Below are 21,647 nucleotides of genomic sequence, written 5' to 3' on the forward strand. Positions count from 1 at the left end.
GCTTTGTGGATTGCATGTCACTGAAAGGATCATGTACAAGGTTACCACAAAAAAGTGAAGATCGATTTCCCTGACATAAATTCTTGAATAAAAATGAAAATAAGTTCTATCATCCTTTAGTCTTTAGCCGTCCAACAGACACTTTTAATTACCATCTATATATCTGTTATGTTCAGTTATTTACACAAAATTTAACATGTACGTATATAAAAATATATGTATGATATAGTAACACATACCTTGACATTGCAAATTAGACATTCTTTTGACTTGAAAAAACAATAAAAAGCAATCAAGAATATTTTGCCAACTCTCCCTAAGCCTAATACTATCAGTCCTAATATTACCAACTCTGAGACATGTTAATCCTCACCTTTATATTTTTAAACAAAATTTTGTTTTGCTTTCAGTTCTTGAATTTGTTCTACGAGAGTGTCTTGTTCTTGTTTGCAACATAATTTTATTTGTTTCTTCTTCCAATTTCTTATATTCAGCACTTAGTTTTCTTCTTTCACCTTTGATTTTACTTTCCTCTGCACTTTGGATTCGTTTCTGTTTAAGGTATTCATCATAGAGTCTCCGTGCTGAACAAACTGAGAGAAGCGTTCTTCGATCAATAAGAACAAATTTAACCTCCATAATACATAACTGCATCATGCACCCGCCTCTGTGCTACCAGAGAATCTTCGATTTGGGTTTCTACAATAAGTGTTTTATTGACTGACAACCGTCCTTCACTGAGACAGTGCAGTGGGATAAAATTAAACATTTTCACAACATACCACAAATCAGAATATTCTTGTTCCTTGGACATTAGCTTTGCAAAGAAGTATTTAACCTGATGTTGCCCATCTTCTCTTCGTATTCTCTGAAACCAACTGCAAGAAACTCCTTGATTTCAGTACAGAAAGACATAAATTGACACTTTGCTTTCTCAGCTACAGAATCAAATATGCTGTTATGCTCATGCATAGTTTGTAGGATGCGTTTCATCCTAGTCTGTGCAAGTTCTGGATTGTCCTTTTGTAGCCTGGCGTCCAAAGCAGACAGTGCACATACTAGTTTGTACTTCAGAGGGCTCCTTTCCACAATCTTCTTGATTGTACCCAGCAAAACGTTTCGACAGTCAAGACTAAAAAATGAAATGAAATCTTTAAGTTTAACGTCCCACGGTTATGCCGGTTAAACTTAAACCGGTTAGGCTAAAGGAGACGGTGATAATGAGAAATGAGTGAAATGGTGGAATGAAGAAAGTGGGAGGAAACGGGAGAACCCCGAGAAAACCCACGCACACGGTGTTTGTCCACCACAAAGTTCACTTGGCGGGGGCTGGGATCGAACCCGGGACCCCAAGCACCAGAGGTGAACGCTCTACCACTGAGCCACCGCGGCCCCCAGTCAAGACTAAAAGCTAGTTTATATTTATCTGATTTTTCTGTCTTAAAACCAAACCCCACCTTTCTTATTTCTAGTAAATTTTCATTTGCAGTCAAATCCAAAGCAAGAAGCTTCAATGCAATATCAGTAAGTTTCATAATGTTTTGTTGACACAATAACTCATTAGATTCCTTAAGAAAGATAGAAGTTCTGAGTACAGGAAGCAAGCAAATGGCTCAAGACTCTGGAATGTCCTTTAAAATGGTTCTCACTCTGTGGCACCTTTGAAGAAACGTAATTTACATTTCATGAATTGTCTTGTACATTTACGTTCCCTGACTTTTCATGACATTTTACGCAAAATGTATAATTTCCACGACTTTCCCTAACATGTTTTCATTTTCTTGACGTCCCCTGATTTTCCGGAATGTGGGAATCCTGCATGTAAGTTTCATTTTTAAAGTTCTTTCGTGGCTATGTGCATAGTATACGCGCCTTTAGCGCAGGCGGCCCAGGTTGGATTCCCGGCGGGAGCTCACGTGGTTCAGATTTCACATTATTATATAGTCCACGTCTTACGTAGCTTTGCTGCTGAAAGGGACGTTAAACACAAATCAAATAAACATATTTTGATTTTCACATGCCAACACTGAGATTCCTTGCTCTAGTCATTATATATGTAAAGAGAAGTCACAAAAATGATGACTCAAATGGATCAAACTGTTGCGTTACGAGAATCAAAGTTTCAAGTAAGTTACCAATTTGATGCCTTCTTTCCATTTCATATAAAAAGTAATGTCACATAACTGAAGTAAAATCGCACTGGAAGCTCTGATTGATATACATAGGGTATTTCAAAACAACATTGACAAAGTTTGAGAGATGATTCCTGACACTAAGATAAGACAAAAAAGCATAGATCAACTTGGGTGCACAAAAATGCTTCCTTTCAGAGTTACAGGCTGCCGAAAACATGAAAAAAAAAAGTGAACTTTAAAGGTCCATTGCTCCAAAACTATGGGACCTACCGTAGTTGGGTCAAGACTTCACTTAGGAATTAATATGTGCCCTATCCAAAAATTCATGTTCCAGAATCCAAAGGCACTCAAACAACAATTTTTTTGGAGGGAGTTTGGCTACGGGCATATCATTTAAAGTACTCACCGACTACCTCTATAAAAATTGTTGAGTGAGCATCAATTTCTAAGTGAAGTCTTGATCCGACTATAGTAGATCCAGTTTTGGAGCTATGGACCTTTAAAGTTCATTTTGTCATGTTTTCGGCAGTCTATAACACCGAAAGGAAGCATTATGAACCCAGTTGGTCTATACTTTTTGTCTTATCTTGGTGTCAGGAATCACCTCCAAATGTTGTTTTAAAACATCCTATATATATATATATAATATACTTCCGAGTGAATGACAAGAGTTTTCAAAAGGTCATGCATTTTCTTCTTATGAAGGCTATAGTTAAAACGAATGTAAAAGTCATGCCCCTTTTCCATGAAAACCTAAGGGTTGAGTAAGGAAGTAAAGGCTCCATACTTTTTTACTTTGGTATCCATGAAGGTGATATCACACTTTGGCCTCCTTTACTTTCGCAAGTTGGTCCATTTTAAAGAGATTGGATGAACTTTAGATTCACATTGCAACAAGAAAAAAAAAAAAATCCCGACCCCACTGAGGATTGAAGTTAGACCGCCCAGTTAGCAGGTAGACTCCTTACCAAGTACACTACTGCGGTCCTCTAATATAGCTAAAACATTAAAATAATTATAAAAGTCATAATAACCCATATTGCCTTAAAAAATATAATAAATTCCTTGAAATTCTTGATGACTTGATATAAAAAAAATGGATACATAACATCCATTCTTGTCTTTAATAATTCTTTATTTAGTATTTCCTTACTAAATAAATACTAAATTAATACTCACTCTTCGTTCTTTTTTAGGAAGACGCCAGCATATGGATGATTCAATTTTACTTTTCTTCTCAACAAGTCTATTAACGCAGGATTCGTAACCTGAAATTAGTACAAAAGAAAAAATGACATGTCATAAAGAAAGCAGATTTTTTATAATTATTATTATTATTACTAGACAGATCACTAATTACATGTAAACACTGAAAATGACATAATATATACACACAATTCAGAAGCAAAGAAGAACTACAATTCCCCTCCACAGCAATTTATCAGGAACAATTCTTTTCCACCTTACAGCACAAAGCTTGCTGATTTCGTCATATCTCTTCTATAATCATGCTTCCTAGGGCATTTCTTTTAGTATTAATCAAGGGTTTGCTTTATCCGTTCACAGTTTTATCTTCTTATATGAGAGATACCTAAGTGCTATCTTATTTTCGCGATATCATTTAAGTCCTGCTATCTCCTTAATTCAATTCATTCTTGTCTTAACTTACCTTAGCGTACATTTGAAATGAAGAGAAATCTTGAAAGTTTTACGTTCCATGGTTATGCCCTTTAAGTAAAGGAGACAGATGATAAATAAAAGGAAATGATTGTGAAATGGAATGAGAATACGGGAAACAAAACACGAAGTTGTGCACCGAACCTCTAACTCCAAAGGTGAGCGCAGTATACATTTCTACATGCTGCGTTCGAAAGAGCAAAATGGTAAGAAAGAAACAAAGAAACATCCTAATTAAACGCACTCATCTGTTTACGACAATATTCACCATGCTAATACGCGAGCTCTTATGGACGCACCCGTGTACTCAGTTTAACTCCATCTGGAATCTATTATAGTGCATCTTGTAATGAAATACTCGTATATATTGATTTGTTTGTTTCAAGTTGATTTTTGCTTCTTAACATATTGCTTCTTAAATGTATATGCTAACCTACATATTGCTTCTTAAATGTATATGCTAACCTACATATTGCTTCTTAAATGTATATGCTAACCTACAATAATGCCCTACCAATGCACTCTAGTTACAAAAAAGTGAAGAAGAATGTTCCAGACCGAAAATAGAACATTACCCACACAACAAGATTCATCTTCGGGACAACTTTTATGAAAAATACTATTTAAAATCTGTTAATATTTTCATAACTGTTTGTGCGGACTTATATATATAAAGAAAAAACGAAATTAAGTTACTTTACCTTATGAGTATTACTTTGTATTTCTATGCCTATAATATCTTCAAATGCTGATGTCTTCATCTGAACACAACAAACTAAAAGTTTTAACGAAGTTATTGGGTTTACATTTTTAATACAATCTCTGCCCACAAAGTTCGATGAATGATGTCATACTTTCTACTAAAATTCCAAAATGAAATTTCGTGAATTTTTCGTGACCTTTTCTTTACCAAACCATAAAATTTCGTAACATTCAAAAACTAATAACAGTACCTATATTCTTCAGCACTTATCTTTATCTAATCTCTACTTTCAAAGGCTGTTTCTTGGAGTGATAAAAGGTTGGTATCTTCTCACAGCTGAATAAACTGGTTAGATGCGTAGGTGGTTTCGGCAATGCGATGCAATTCGCATCGCCACTGCTCAATGATGCCAGCTGAAGGACAGTCTAAAGAGCGAATTTGAATGTGAATTAGGTCGAATTTTCAAGCATGCGATAGAAGCGTGCTTTGCTTGCGATTTGGTAGCGTCTAAAGCCGACAATAGACATTTTTGGTGGTGAATTTTGACGTTTTATACAATAAAATTTTCCAGTCTGTACTTATATTCGTACAGATAAAAAAGAAACTCGTAACCCTAAAGCTAAATTTCTTGACTTACATGACCGTTTTCTGATTTCGTCACTTTTTCATGACTTTTGTGACCGATAGACACCCTGTCATACTACTCACGGTCGTAAGAGTGCACCACCGCCGCATCCCGCATCGGACAGGTCAAGACATCTGAGGAAGTTCCCGAGCGGCGGCGCGACGAGTGTGATTATCCCGTGTAAACAGCACATTGTTGAGTGAAGGCGTACTGTGTAAGGTCAAAACCAAAAATGGATTCCCAAATGGAGCAACGAACGAATGTGCTGTTCTGTTTCAAACTTGGAAAATCAGTGAAAGAGACTCATGAAATGCTAACAGTAGTTTACGAAGAACGAGCTGTCACTTTGAAGTGTGTTTATGAGTGATTTAAAAAGTTTTCGAGAAAGACGGGACACCTTGGAAGAGGCCCTCCGAATTGGTCGGCATGCAACTATACGCACCCCGGACAATATACAGAAAGTGAAGAAACTTTTGGTCCAGGTTAGTCATGTGACGAAGAGAATGACAGCGAAAGAAGTGGGAATTGGTCGTGAGACGGCCCACCTCACAATGACCTATATTTGGATAAACTCAAGCTTTGCTCCCGACTCGTGCCCTACACTCTTGACGCCGGAACAAATACAACTTTGATTTGAAGCCTGTTGAGACATATCGACATGGTGAATGAGACCCAAATTTCTTGAAAACCATCGATATGGGCGACAAGACCTGGTGCATGAGGTATGACCCCAAACCCAAGCGTCAAAGTATGGAATGACGGGGTCCAGGGTTGCCGAAAAGCAAGAAGATGCGAAGTGAGATACTTCGCACTAAGACAATGATCATGGTGTTCTTCAACTTTCAGGGTCTCATCCATAAAGAATTCCTCCCTGAGCACCACGTTAAATGCCGCTACGTACGTGGAAATACTGAAACGTCTGCTGCAACGATCAAGCGGGTACGTCAAGCAGGGCGACTGGAAACTTCTTCACGATGAGTGTGGCCACACACAGAATTTCTGGTCCAGCAGTTCTTGGCCAACAGGGGAGTCGTGTCATGCAATCACCCAACTCACTCCCCAGACTGTCTGTCCCGGACTTTTTCTTGTTTCCCAAATTGAGATCAGCCCTGAATGGCCAGAGGTTTTCGGTCATTTCAGACATCCAACGTAATGTTACGACACAGCTGAAGGCCATCCCTAAAGACCATTACACCAGGAGTTTCAAGGACTTGGACATCCGTTCCCAGAAGTGAATTACCATCAACGGGGATTATTTTGAAGGACAATAACTGCTTCTTCTGATAAAACAACAATCAAATCGAAATGTACACACATTCACCGAACTTTCTGGACAGTTGGTTCTTCCATGACTATAATCGTCTGCTAGAGCGCTAATATTTATTTCCATTCTTGAACTAAAAAAAATCACTATATATGAAAAGTCACTTATTGAACAAGCGTTTAACGCAACTGCATATTTGTGCAAATACTTTTCCACACCAAAGCACATCATAAAATGGTCCATGAAGGTACAAATGCTTCATAAGACCACATGTAATCGGAAGATCTATTTACGAACCATATTACATAAGAACTAAAGAGCCTAAATTAAACCAGAAAAGTAAGACACTTAACAAACACTAGGATTATACTATTATGATTAGGAATAGAAAAGACTAATTATTTAATTATCAATTTGGATTGGTAAGCACACTTCTAGCAATTTATCATACTACTCAGAAGCTAGGCAGATATAAGGACTGGCAACACTGGAATAGACTGGTTTGAAGAATAATACTGCGATTTTTTATTAAATTTTTACTCAATAAATATTATAATTTTTCATATAGTGATTTTTAGTTATAGGTCGAGAATAAGAAAAATTAATGCTCTAGCAGAAGTTAAGATTAAGGGTCATGGAAGAAAGGATATCAAGATTGTAAGCTCAGTAACTTGCGATAAAAATACACAATAATAGACATAAGGTAAAGTAACTTTATTCACATTATTTTATATTAAAAACATTTTATTATTCTACCATAATAAAAAAAATGTAACATTTCTGCTTCTTAAAAGGGTTATCAAGACTTGAGAAATTTAAGGTAAAATGTTTTATATCCGGAAAATCACTATTAGATATAGATCTTATGACATACCTATACGTTAAATAATGATGGAGGATCAACTAAACAAACAAATATAAAAGAGGATCATTATCATATTTTCCTCCCTAAGAACACAAATGGATACCGTATATGTACTGAGAAGCGCCGTACGCATTTTCGGCTACAGCATTTTTGAAGTTTATAAAAGTAGTCATTAAAATATTCTTCCCCCAAAACCAATCAAAAGTGAGACGCATTAGTTATCTCGTCTCCAAAATATAAATAATGTCTATAATAATAATAATAATAATAATAATAATAATAATAATAATAATAATAATAATAATAATAATAATAATAATAATAGCTAGAATTGAATTTAAGAAAAAAATTGATTTCTTTTATTTTTAGAATTTAGGCATTGGAGGTGTACAGCCATACTAGCGAGAACCTTAATTCCAAAAAAGACAGAATGACTCAGTAAAGATAAACAGAAGTTAATAAAATATTGATAAATAAAAAAAAAATATATGAAAAATAAGAGTATAAAAAATTAAATTTCCAATCCGGTTCTCATTACCATGACCGTACAAATCTATTTGCCAAGTAGACCCGAGCCCCTTTCGAATAAAATAATTATTTAATTTTAAAAAATCCACATCACTTATATATCTAGCTTAGAATCACACATTAACAATATCTTAGATAAAATATAATATTTTCCATAAACCTACCGCAAATCAGGTGCTGAGACTGTTCAGAAAATTTGATAAATATGTAAACCGCTGAGATTTTTTTAAAGATTTTCCAAAAGGGGATAACAAAACAACAAACAAGAAAAATATAATAACAAGAAAATAAAATAATCTTGATTTTCTCTAATAAGTAAACACACAAAAAGTTTTGGGCCCTATAATGATCTATCTTCACCGGTGAGAAACAACTAATGATTGGCACAAAGGATTCAATTTACAATCTAGTTACATTGCGTTGTTGCAAAATTGTTCAATAGATTTTTCTTTCTTTTTTATACTTCAAATAACAGTCTTCGAGGTTCAAAACATTTAGTATTCTCGTCGACAGTTAAGACATAAGATCTCGTCCATCGTTATTTCAACATTTACCCGAAGAGAAAAAACTTTAAGTTTATAACGTTGAAAGGAAAAGAATATATAATTTAGTAATTATTCTTGATCACCAATTTAGTAGTCACAGTTAACTTTGATAAATTAATTCAGTCACCAACTAAACTTAATGATACTTGTCCAACAGAAATACATAGGAAGCAAATAATTCTATATTAATGAAGCCAAATAATTCTATATTAATTTCTAAATACTGTAAGCCGAAAGTTTATCAAATATCCAAAATGCAACTAAATTCCATGTATCGTCCAAAAATAAAGGAAACTGAAAGCAGAATACTTTTAGTCTCAATTTCCAGTACCAAGATCGAAAATCCAATTGAACATGACTATATGCTGTATAAACTCTCACCAACACTTCATCCAATAATCCAACCAAATGTAACGAAAAGGTTAATGCTTCTGTTAAACTTTCAAAATTTTCCAGAATTTAAATTGGTGAAAATTTTCCAGAATTATAGATGATTCCAAAAGAAAGAAGAGAAATAATAATCAATGTGGTAAATGTCGATGTCCAATTATCAGGTAAGCCCAATACTTCTAAACACATTGAGGAAAAGAAACTTCTTTTTTTATTATTTTCAAATTTCAGACGACAGATAGAGGAACTCCAGGACCAGATTGAGAACCACATAGTTGTCTAATCAACACGCACGCATGAGCATCACATACAGTTCCAAAAATCATAGTGATTTTGTTTTAATGGCCTCTTATTCCTATTAACGTACTGAATTCATATTGACTTCAATAATGTTACGATTACAGTAACAATTCCACTTCTAGAGCATTCATAAAATTAATGCTTTAAAACCGAATGCAATGAATAAGACGATAGAGACAGCCGCGAGGATTTTTTTTTTCTCAGCTCCGTTACTTTTACTACGAGTACTCGTTTAATCATAATATTTTTATATTTGCCATTCATCGGCTATATTTTACAATTGACGCGTCGCTACATAACTTATTCAATCAACGAAGAAAGGAGCTACATTTTCTAACCATTATACATTTAACTACGATACATTATTTCATTACAATTATATCCCCGGATAAAAAAAAGAATCGTCTTTCTACATTATTTATACTTCCCAAAACTCAATTCAAGCTCGAAACTTTTACTTAACCCTAGAGGCCTTACAAAAGGGAAGGTTATACGCCAATCACAAAACGGAGAAAAAAAAAAAACTAATCTCAGAAATTTACGGTCGTTCGGAGTTTCAAAATTTCTAACTACTACTCCGAAAACGCAATAATCAGTATCATTAATGAAGGATTACAAAAATAAACGAAAGGTTGGATACACTTCAAACAGCCGAAAACGCGGTAACAGCTTTCCCTCATTTTCAAAATTTTGCATATTCCTCATCACAGATCAACCCGAAATAACTGTTACACAGCTTAAGGACAAACTAAAGTTAAATGTAAATACATAGTTGTTGGGTAAAAATTTGGAAAGAATTCAGAAACATAAAGTTGAAGAATCAAAAACTTATCCAAAAATCGATAAGTTTCGTAACATTTCCTCTCCGAGAATGAATTCTGTCACATATATTATATTCGCAAAGTCGAATCAGAGGTAATCAATCATCTCGTATTCAATTCAGTAATACACTCTTCCAAGATAAACGTAAACATATTTTTTTCTTCGAAATTACGAAAACTAAAACAAAATTAAAGTAAATGACATGGAACAGCATAACTGACAACACATTTATCCTCCTTTAAATACTTTTGGCATCAGACAGTAAGTCTAATTAAATTGGGTTCCCTATGCTTAAGAACAGGCAATCGATTCCCGAACATACACTGATAAAATTGGCAGTTAACACACGAAAAAAGAAAACTTTCACATTAACGGACATATACAAAAGCCTGAAGAAATGGACAAGGGTTGTTGGGTGCAAAAAAGAAGAGAATTTAATTTTTATCACAAATGCATATGTGTGATCAACTATTTTGAGCAGTAAGTTGTAGTAAGACCCTCAAATGTAAACAACCCAAGATTTTGTTTTTAATAATTACTGTAGAAAACCACGTATCGCAAAATAATTAGTGAATATATTAAACCGCATAATTTAAACTACCCCCTTTTTGACCTATTCCGTATTCTGGAGTAAACATGTAATCAGACAATATTTTACGTGCACCAAAATAATAATACTATGCCATGACTAATCAGAATTTCAATATTTCTGCCAGTAACAAACTTGATACAACACGAATTAAAAAGAAAAAAAAATCCTACTTTTACATTTGTAACTACCTATCCTGATATTTAAAATTTAATAATTACACTACCACAATTAACTATTTTCGATGTATGCCATTGCGCCATCTCATTAGTTCAACAAATCTAATATTACAATTAACATACCGAATTGTTGCCATTATTAAAACGTAGAATATGTTTTGTGACACGAAGAGTATTTATTTATTTATTTATTTATTGAAACAGAACACAACAGGCATTATACCCAATTACAGTGTTCATCTTTCATGAAATAATATATTTACAATTTCCCTTTTAAACCTTGTGAGGCAATCAGCGTAAATATCTATATTATTTGTCATTTTTAAGAGTCTGTTGTAGGTTGCACTAATCCTCCATGTCGGCGACTTATTTAGGATATTAGTCCTTGCTTTTGCACAATAAAATAAGTTATAGTTTTCTGGACGTGTTTTTCTACCTGGAACGTTTATTTGAAAGCTCGAAAGCAATTCGTTGCAGTCTAGCTTATTATTAAGTACATTGTACAAAAATATCATGTCAGATAACGTTCTTCTTTGTTTGAGGGTTAGAGTTTCAAAATTCCTATTCAATGAATTAGTGTTTTCAGTTCTTGGGAAAATGTTTGTTTCCTTATATACAAGATATCTAAGAAATTTGGACTGGATTTTTTCTATTTTTAGTGAGTTAATTTTTGTATCTGGGTTCCATACAAGCGTCGCGTATTCAAGTTTGGATCGAACGTAAGTTTGATATAATTTATGAAGTGTGGCAGGTTTATGAAACTCCCTACTAATTCTTAGAATAAACCCAAGATTTCTGTTCGCTTCATTTATTATGTTATCAATATGTGGTTCAAATGTAAATTTCGTATCATACATTACTCCTAAATCATTGACAGTACTTACAACGGGTAGTTGAGTCTCATTAATTGAATATTTAAATTGCACTGGTTTTTTACGTTTTGTAATACTCATGATTTTACATTTACTAATATTTACATTCAATAAATTACTTTGACACCATTGCACCACTGAATTTATGTCTTGTTGAAGTTGATTACAGTCATTTATGGAATTTATACATCTAAAAAGTTTGAGATCATCGGCATACAACAGTTTGTGGGAATACGTTATACATCTAGGAAGATCATTTATAAATATTACAAATAGTAGTGGACCCAAATTTGATCCTTGTGGAACACCAGATAGTTGCAAGTATTTGGTTGACTTGTATCCCTTATATACAACGAACTGCCTTCGGTCTCTCAAATACGACTCGAACAGCCCAATTAACTCTGCGGAGAAGTTAAATTGACGAAGTTTCTCTATTAGTGCCTTGTGATTTACTCTATCAAATGCTTTCGCAAAATCGGTGTAGATAATATCTACTTGACCACCTTGATCTAGGGTTCTTGCTACAAAATTGTTAAGAATACTGAGATTTGTGACTGTCGATCTACCCTGGACGAAGCCATGCTGGTATTCTGAAATTGATAGTTTTATATGATTTTCAATCCGTTTATAAAGAATAGATTCAAACACTTTAGCAAAAGTACTCAATATTGATACAGGCCTATAATTTTGAATATCTTTACCATTATGAGACTTAGGAATGGGACAGACTTTTGTTATTTTCCATTTACTGGGGAATTTACAAGTAGAAATAATTAGGTTGAATAAAATATAGAGTGGAAGTAGAAAGTGTTCTTCACATCCCTTTACTATATAATCTGGAATACCGTCAGGTCCTATCGTTCCTTTCCCCTTCAGTTTTCTTATTGCTTTTTTAATTTCAGTCATCTCAATTTTTAGAATCCTTAATTTGTCCAGTGTCTCATATGAGCTGTTACTATTACTACTGCTATCCATGATATCTTCGTTATTATAGACTGACTGAAAATATGTAGCAAATGAATTTGCAATCTCGTCATTACTAACTAATTCTTGGCTATTGTATGTCAGCGTGTTACAATTAAGGTGTTGGGTCTTAGTTTTAACAAAAGTCCAGAGCTGGGAAGGATCAGTTTGTAACGTGTTTTCTGTATTCGCAACAAAGTTACTATATTCTGTTCTAATTTCTTTTTTAAGTTCATTTCGTAACTTCTTAAATTCTAGTAAGTGATAAGCTATATTTCTGCTATTGTGCTTAATTGCCCTGTGGTGATGGGCTTTTGTTTTTATTTTCCTAATTATATTCTTAGTAAACCAAAAGGGGTACTTTCTATTTACCTCTTTTTTGAGAGGAATGCACTTATCAAAAATATTACATATTATATTATAAAATGATTCTGTAGCCGCATCAACCTCAGAATAACAGCTAAGGAATGTCCAGTCAATATTTTGAAGTTCAGAATAGAGTTGCCTAAAATTAGCTTTTCTAAAATTATATGTGCTGATATTACTTTTTTTGTTTATACCTAATAATTTGCTTAATTTTACTGTTATGGATAATGCTGGGTGGTACACATCCTCCTTAACTAAAGGAAATATGTCCCTAGTGACTGTTACGCTGTCTAAGTTCGAAAGTACTAAATCTAAAGTTTTTCCAAGATTATTCCTAATATTATTAAAAGATGCTATATTGTACAGCGACATAAAATTATGTAAGCATTGATATTTGGCTGAGGTATTCAGAAAATTAAAATCTGTGCCTGTGATTTCTGGTAAGTTAAAATCACCAAATAAGAGGATAGTACAACCTGGCTGACATTTTGACTCTATACCTTGAAAAACCTCTTCATACTGCTCTATATTTGAATTAGGTACAAAATATACAATACAAACATATATGGTCATTTTATCAGTTGTAATCTTTGTTAATATACAATCTGTACTTATTTCAGAGCAGTCTATAGCAAATATTTTATGTTTTTTCAGCACAGCTAGTAACACTCCCCCTCCCCTTTGTTTCCTTGTTTCTTTTAGATTTCTATCACATCTAAACACTGAATATCTGTCATCAAAGAGTTCTGTGTCATAGTTGTCGCTTTTCAGCCACGTTTCACTTATTCCAATTATATCATAGTTTGATGACAAAATATTACAATAGAAATTGTACGTTTTGGTTCTCACCCCCCTAGCATTTTGATAAAAGATATTTAGGAGTGTGTTGGTGTCTTTTCTTTGTCCCTTGGTATTTTCAACTTTCACTTCTTGCAAATGACCAGATTTTTCATGCTTCACTTCCTTACCTTTGCTCAAGTCCTCTCTATGTCAGGGCATCACCTTCCCCCCTCGACCTCTTGTAGCTGTCAATCTTGTGTTTCTCCTACATAGTTGAGGAAATGACGCATCATCACCTGTCCTTGAACAGTGATCCATTTGCATTGTTTCCAACTCACTTGAACCACCTTGTGAAGAAAGTTCACTCTGATCACACACATCACTAACACTTTCCAGCTCTTCTAACACAAATGGTTTATTATCAATGTACACTTTATCAAATCTTAAGAAAGCGCGTTTACCTTCTTCTTTGGCTTTTTTCATGTGTACCGTCAGTTTCTTTCTCACTTCACGAACACGCGCGGAAAAGTCCTCAAATATTATAGTGGAAGTCCCTTTTGCCTTATACGCACTTCTTAAAATCTCTAACTTCCGTTTATATGAGAGAAATTTCACAATAATGGGCCTGTTCCTGCCTCTGCCTAGTCTATGCGCTCGCTCAATATCGTGTTCCGAGAGTTCAATTCCGAGGCGTTCTTGAACAAACTGTCTCACTGCATTCTCACAATCCTCCCAAGTTTATTATTACTAGCAAAAATCAGAAACTTTTAAGAACGAGATCACGAAATAATGTAAACAACCCGTATACTCTCCTTTATCTTCGTCTCCTTTATACCAAAAACAATTCTAGAATCCATTTACAGAATATAAACAACTTTTTATTCTCTAAGCCTCAGCACACTTAAGTAATCATCAATTTCACCACTTTCAATTCACATATCAACGAATTATAACGAAATAAATAATGAGGGAGAAAAATAACAGAACAAATGACTCTTAAATCAAAATTTTAATCACATCTTGGTATTTACTGGAAACCTAAAGGAGTGTTAGTAAAAGTAGCCTCTTATATCTCCTATTGTTACACGTTACACAGAAATATGGCTGCCCTACAAAACATGCATACAAAACGAACTTTGTCCTTTTTTTTCTTTCTATTAGTTTTAGAATTTTTTATTTTATTTTATTTTATTTTTAATTATTTTTTAAGTACAAAATCAACAACTTACTGGTTCTCGGAGTCTGATTTTATTGTTTTCTTCATACGTTATAACTGTGTATTTCGTTCATTAACTGCAGAGAATAATATCTAAATCGAAGCACCTCAGCGGATTTTGACATCCCAGTACGCACACCTCCTGCCTTTGTTTCTGCTTCTAGCCAATGTTGCTAACTCCCTCTAATATAAAATTCACCAAAAATTCCCCCTCAACGTTTTAATAACTAATGATAAAATTACTTGGGAAAATACTGTTCTAAGTTAAATATTTTGAACAGGCGTAATACAACAAGGAATGGAATTAAAAAAAAAGAATAGGAAAAAAGAAAAACTGAAGAAAACGAACATAATGTAACGGATAGAATTATCTCGTTACAAAAGGATCTAATCATGAACGTTTTGGCAAAAATTTATTGCCTTCATCAACCTATAAGTACTTTTTAATGAACACTAAATATGCATCCTATTGTGCACTACTGTGTAACACTGTGAAATTAACGTAAAGTTATTACCACTACATATTCATTGGACTACTGAAATAACTGTTAAAATCGAAAAATTTTAAAAGCCTTTTCTAAATATCACTCAATTTATTAATTTAACTTTAAAGAACATTTTATCTCAACTGTACATTGCCAAACACGTATCTGAAAATCATTATGTTCATTTCATTATTTGTCAGGAAAGCCAATAAACAATAGATAGTATTTCTTCAACCATCACGCCACATTCGTTTGCATTGCACGAGTCTTCCGGTTAAATGATATAAAACGTCATCGTTCTCTCCAATCAAAACTATTGGAGCACACTTCTCCTGACGGATTGTGTTGTTGGAAGTAGAGTGAACAAGAAACCACTATTGGAGGCTAAGATCGTCTTCAGGCCGTTGGGAACTTGGAATCTGAGAGTTCATCCCCGCAGAAGCAGCCCATGAAGGAAGTCCAGACCACCATCCATATTCATCATCGAGCTGAGATACAACAATCAATTCACCGTCCCTGGCAGATTTGACGGAATATAAAATCCATCATCATTAGTCCCATTGCTTCTTCGCCAGGGGGTTACGCAGCAACTTCGGAGAGTCTCTTCATTAATTGAAACAACGACAGCATCATCGAGAACAAAGGATAATTAAGGCAAGTGCTCGTATCTTATCCTAAAAGTTAAATCCTTTTACCTTCTGCATCGCTATTTTATCATTTGAAATTGTTGAGTCTTACATACGCATTGAAGCATAACCTTCAACAATACAAGTTGCGTGTAAGTTCAGTTATTTCCATTTACATTCCTTTCGTTGGCTTTTTTTTTTTTTTTTTTTTTTTTTAATTCTGAGTAAATTATAAGTCAATATCTGAGCTAATTGAAGGACATTCCAAACCTGCACACTATTATAACAAGTAGCTGCTTAAAAGAACAGTAAGTCCCTACAGTAACACAAGCATTCTATTTAGACAGAGGAAATGAAATATCAGTGAAAAAAAAAGATAAAATTCAGATACACTATATAAGTGTTAGCGAAAGTTTGTAACTTCCAACACTCCGTACAGGAAAATCGTTAACTAGAGAAGAAACTCCTAACCATTACATTCTTTTTATCATGTAGGAGAAAATATTTTTTAATGTTCTACAAGAAGATTACGCTACGGTATTCAAAGAGGGTCTAAGTGAGAAGAGTAAGATAAAGTGACACCAGTACTACCACGTAATCATATAGATTGTTTATAGTGGTATTCTGGAAAGCTAAACAAAGGACGTATGTTGAATAAAGCTAGGGTAAAGTAATTAGGAGTAACGATAGAATAAACCCTATTATAAACACGAGGTAGGTTCATTAAAAAGCACTCACCCTAAAATTAACTAACTCTGAACGCTTCCGCAAAAAGTTATTGTCTCGATCAAGAATTTAAGAATACACTCAGTACTAGTAAGCAAGTTCCATAGACGTCGGTAACATAATCTGTAAAATATGGAAGTGGGACGTAATATTATAGGTTTAGTGAAATACAGAATTTCAATCATTAACTTACCTATATGTGCTTTTTCTTTCTTTTTCAACTATCATTCCGTTTTCATTTCATATAAAGGAACATAATGATTAAAAAGAGAGTACCTCAAATTCTGAATTTTAAAGAATGTTGAAGGTGGTCCAATTAATGCGGTAGTAACACTCTTCTTCGACTAACTACATTATTAGTAGTGAAATTAAAAAAAAAACGATCAAATAATAACTATTTCTGAAATTCACGCATTTTAATTATACTTATTGAAGTATAAGTAAAAACACTAATTCCGTTGACTGTGCGAGGCCGCGGTGGCTCAGTGGTAGAGCGTTCACCTCTGGTACATGGGGTCCCGGGTTCGATCCCAGCTGCCGTCAAGTGAACTTTGTGGTGGACCCCGCACCCCCCGGACCCCGAGGAGTGCGTGGGTTTCCTCAGTGTTCTCTCGTTTCCTCCCACTTTCTTCATTCCACCATTTCATTCATTTCTCATTATCACCGTCTCATTTAGCCTAGCCGGCATAACCGTGGGACATACTCAAATATTTCATTTCATTTCCTGTTGTTTGTGCCTGTAACACTATTATAGTAGGGTAAAATTTTTCACAAACAAGGCTTAGAAAAGCAACCCGTAGGCTTTTCTGTACTACAAGCGGCAACTATTGTTTTTCTATTTCTCATAATCTATGTAATATCACAGATAATATCGCAATTATATCACTGATATTGTGATGATTTATATTGGTAATTATCTTGATGATTAAGGTTATTCAGTACCTATTCATCCATATCTATCACTTACTCGTGCTTACCTCGGTCATATAGTATTTACTTACTATGTGAATACTAATACTCACTCAACCTGACGTAGGAGAATGGGGTTATAGTTATTTATGAGAAACAATGACTACTCAGTAATCTACCTTTTGCTATCTCATTTTATTATGTGAGCTTATCTATGCAAGATGTGGGTGTGACTCTTACAGGGCTATTCTAGACCCGATAATGATGACGGATTAATATGTGTGTCACCCACTTGTGAATAGATTATTAGCATTATCTCAATGTTCTAAATAACAGACGTGATTATCCATCAGCAATACATGGATTGACAAACAAATCAAGAGTGCATAGCATTACAATAGAATACCGCTATTACTATTATGATTGTTACTGTTATTATACTACTACTCGGGTTTATCATAACCTACGGTTACGAGGACTGTGAGAATTGCATTGCCTGACCATACTGATGTGTAAAATTAAGAAAAACCATAAAATACACAACTTACATGTTCTGGTCCATCAATACTGTTGACTTAACCAAGAATCGTTAATACGAGACTTTCACGTATACTCGAGACGAGACTAAACCGCGTTTTCAGATGCGAGCCAAGACCGACCGAGACTCGATCTAGGACTGAACGTGACTGAACGAGGCTGCATCCAAAACTGAACACCCTGGTTTAGAAACCAGGAGTTTTTATATTTGCCTCATTTGTTATTTTTCTCTCTCATGTCCTTCCGGGCCAGTACATTCTAGACTATGAAATAATAGTTTTGTGACGTATGCATAGAAAACACATCTTTTACACTTTCACTGAAGAAATTGTTTTGTCGTATGGGTATTATTCAGTTTCCTGGTGTCCTTCTTCCTGTTTTTAACCAAACCAATAATAACTTATTTTTCACACTTTGGTATTTTTCCGGGTGACATTATATTTAATAATAAAATGTATAATCTTCGAAATTATAAAAATTTCGATCAATCTCGATGTTCTCGTGATATTCCCCCACTTAAAAAAAATAATACTGAGCAATCCTGTAATGGATGCCCAAAGTTGTGAATTTCGATCAAAGTTCGATGGTCACCCCGTATAAGGAGTTCAGCAAGGCACTGGAAAACACTATGTGTCGTGAAACTCTTGAAGCACACTTCCTATATACTGGATGCAACGTCAGTTTCATGCCTAGAATGCTTGGTGCAGGGACATAGGGAAGAAGAATAACATTAACTAGCGATCGCTACCAAGGGTGGCTAATGAGGCATAAGGTTGTAATAGCGGTGTAAATACAGCGTTAACACCTTTAGTACAGTGACTAATACATCTAAAGTGTATGTCCAAGAAGGACGAAAAACCTATAATTAAATGTATCGATGGGATCCAGAGGAGTAAAGCGTTAAAAGTTGCATATCAATTTACCGTTAAACATTGTAGAAAAAGGATTGTCTGACTCGTATGGCAGGCAATGGATTATCACTCCCGTTAATCATTATATTCATGTTACAGATATGAACAATATAAACACAATATATATATATATATATATATATATATATATATATATATAACAAAATAAATAAATCAACTAAATAAAGTAAATACATAGATACATAAATATCAGGGGAATGTTGTATATTCCACTGGTTTTTCCGTTATGCACAAACCTTAGCCTTTGGAAAATAATGTGCATCCAAGATGCACCTGTAATTCCCTTTCAGTGCAATCTGCCATGAAGGTAAACGTTAATGTAGGCAGAAAGGGTTAAAGGAAGGGGAACAAAAGGTTAATAGGCATAAGAGAATGTGATCAGGAAAAGGGAGATAGCATACGGTTTTTATTTATTTATTTTTTTTTTTTTTTTTTTTTTTTTTGGAAGGATAAGACGAATAGAAAATACCATCACCAACTAATAATAGGGAATATTTACAATGGTGTTTGTGAGAAATATCTCGGGCTAAGCAATGAATCCATAGAAGGAGACGCAGGTCTGGATGGAGTGGTACAGGAATCAGGTGCAAGATCGTGTGGCGAAGGTGTTGGTGCACGGTGTCCTTCCAAACGTGTTAACAGAAGGGGGTCTTCCCCATTGTTGTGAGTGGAAGAAGCACTTAGGCGAGGATGCGTGAACTGTGATGTAATATTCGAGTTATAGAATCTGGAACGTTGTTTGGGTCTGCCATATCGACACCAACAGAGGCAAAAGATAATGGATATCACACATCCTACAGTACCCACGGCACCGATAATTGTAACCAGAGTTACCATATCGAAGGGGGGTTGGGCCCTCACGGGATGTACTGCAATAAGGCCAAAAACAGAGACGAGCCACCTGAAAGGGAGAAAACGAACTCGTCTTACAGGTAGTCTACAATTGAACTATTAAAACGAAATGCAAATTCTAGTTCTATTTTTTTTTTTTTTTAATGTCTTGCCTTATGGCATGCAATAGTTTACTTCCCAAGAGTTAGCTGTACGAGTTGGGGCAGTTGGGGGTCCTAACACAGTTAATTTTAGTACAGAAGAATTCGTTGACCTGGTGAAGGTCACGGTGGGAATTCCTTCTTGGCAGGATAGCCACCTGACTGGCGCAGGATTCACTGATGCGTGCGAATGCACTTGCATTGGGAGGCTCCTGACTACGACCGTAAGAGATCAGGAAGGAGGGGGAAACCCTGAGTGAAAGTATTTCCCAAGCTATGCAAATCAAACGGGGTCGTTCATTAAAAGGATTAGTCTGTTATGTGCTGTGCACATTGTGGTAAAGATGCTCGAAGCGGGTGGCTTGGTGAGTACTAAGGTACTATTAACTCACACTTCGGTTGGGCGCGACGAGAAAGATATTCTTTTATGTGTTTGTATATGGATTCGTGTGTTGTGTTTGTACACACGAAAATGTGTTTCGGGAAAACGTGGGAACAAATGCATTCAGTGGGGTGAAAGGCAAGGAATGTAAGTTTATTGCCACGGGAATGAGCTTACTTATTGCCGTATCTATTTATGAGACGTTCTCTCTCTCTTTTTTTTTATTTTTTTGCTTAGAGCGAAAGAAGAAATGGGTGGGTCTGGGAATAGGGCTACATACAACCTATGTTGTATTTTCCTGGGGATATTTTATATTTTGTTTTTGTTTTTTGTGTAAACCCAGAAACTCAGCCTATGCTGAAGTCTATCTAAATCTTTCTCCTTCTTCCGAAAGAAATGCATTTGTTGCCTAAAGGGGTTTTTGAACTACACGGAAATTATGTGTAAGAAACCTAATGGAATATATATCGTTGTTATGCGTAACAGTGTAGTATATATATTTTTTTTCGGGGGGGGGGGTTCATGTTAATCAAATGAATGAATGTCCCGTGTAACCGTATAGTATTTTATGCGATTACGTGTTGTTCGCCGAGAAAAGATCCAAAATATTGGTTAGAGAATTTTGTATTTGTTTGTAGTTACTTTCGCATAGGAATTACTCAAATGTTGATCGGAGCGAGGGAAATGTGAGGAGGATGAAGTATATTAGATACTGTAACTATTATGTTGACCATTTTGGGGGTCAATGTGGTGGGTATTCCCTCGAGATGCCAGGGGGACCAGAGCCCTTATAATCTTAGGGGGACCAATGTAATTGGTGCACTCGTACAATTCGGGGGGAACCAAAGCCCTTAGAATTCAAGGGGGCGCATGTCTCCCTTGAATTATCTATTGCTTTTTCACAATCAAAGCTTTTACAATGAACAAACTCGTTCTGTAAACAGTTGTTATGTTGGAAAATGCATCATGGGATGACATGAAGCGTGGTCCAATTGTGAAGTACCGTGATGAACTTACGGAAATCCGTGGGTATATGCCTAAGTTTTGCATACAATTAAGAACAAAAGTAAATAATATAACGTATGGAAGTCTAAATAAGTTATTCCTTGTATGAATAAATGCATCATATATGTGTACGTAAGATCAGTTGTCTCTGAAAGGGAAAGAGGAGGGTAACATACGGTAGTCTACGAAGCGTGTAGGATTACTCGTAGAACGAATAGCTGCACAAGCTGCATA

At 35.0% G+C, this 21,647-nt stretch overlaps 1 protein-coding gene across 2 annotated transcripts in view; it reads right to left on the reverse strand.

Annotated features, from left to right (window-relative positions):
• The window catches only part of Lon (lon protease homolog, mitochondrial), a 186,074-nt gene that overhangs the window by 143,410 nt on the left and 21,017 nt on the right, over positions 1 to 21,647 (reverse strand). For both annotated transcript variants that reach the window (XM_081733870.1, XM_081733871.1), the window contains exon 2: positions 3,315 to 3,403. In XM_081733870.1, the coding sequence (XP_081589996.1) occupies positions 3,315 to 3,403 (89 nt within the window). The remainder of the gene's footprint in view (positions 1 to 3,314; positions 3,404 to 21,647) is intronic.

Source organism: Thermobia domestica, chromosome 12, assembly GCF_964235325.1.
Source record: "Thermobia domestica chromosome 12, izTheDome1.hap1.1, whole genome shotgun sequence".
In the NCBI taxonomy this organism is placed as follows: Eukaryota; Metazoa; Arthropoda; class Insecta; order Zygentoma; family Lepismatidae; genus Thermobia; species Thermobia domestica.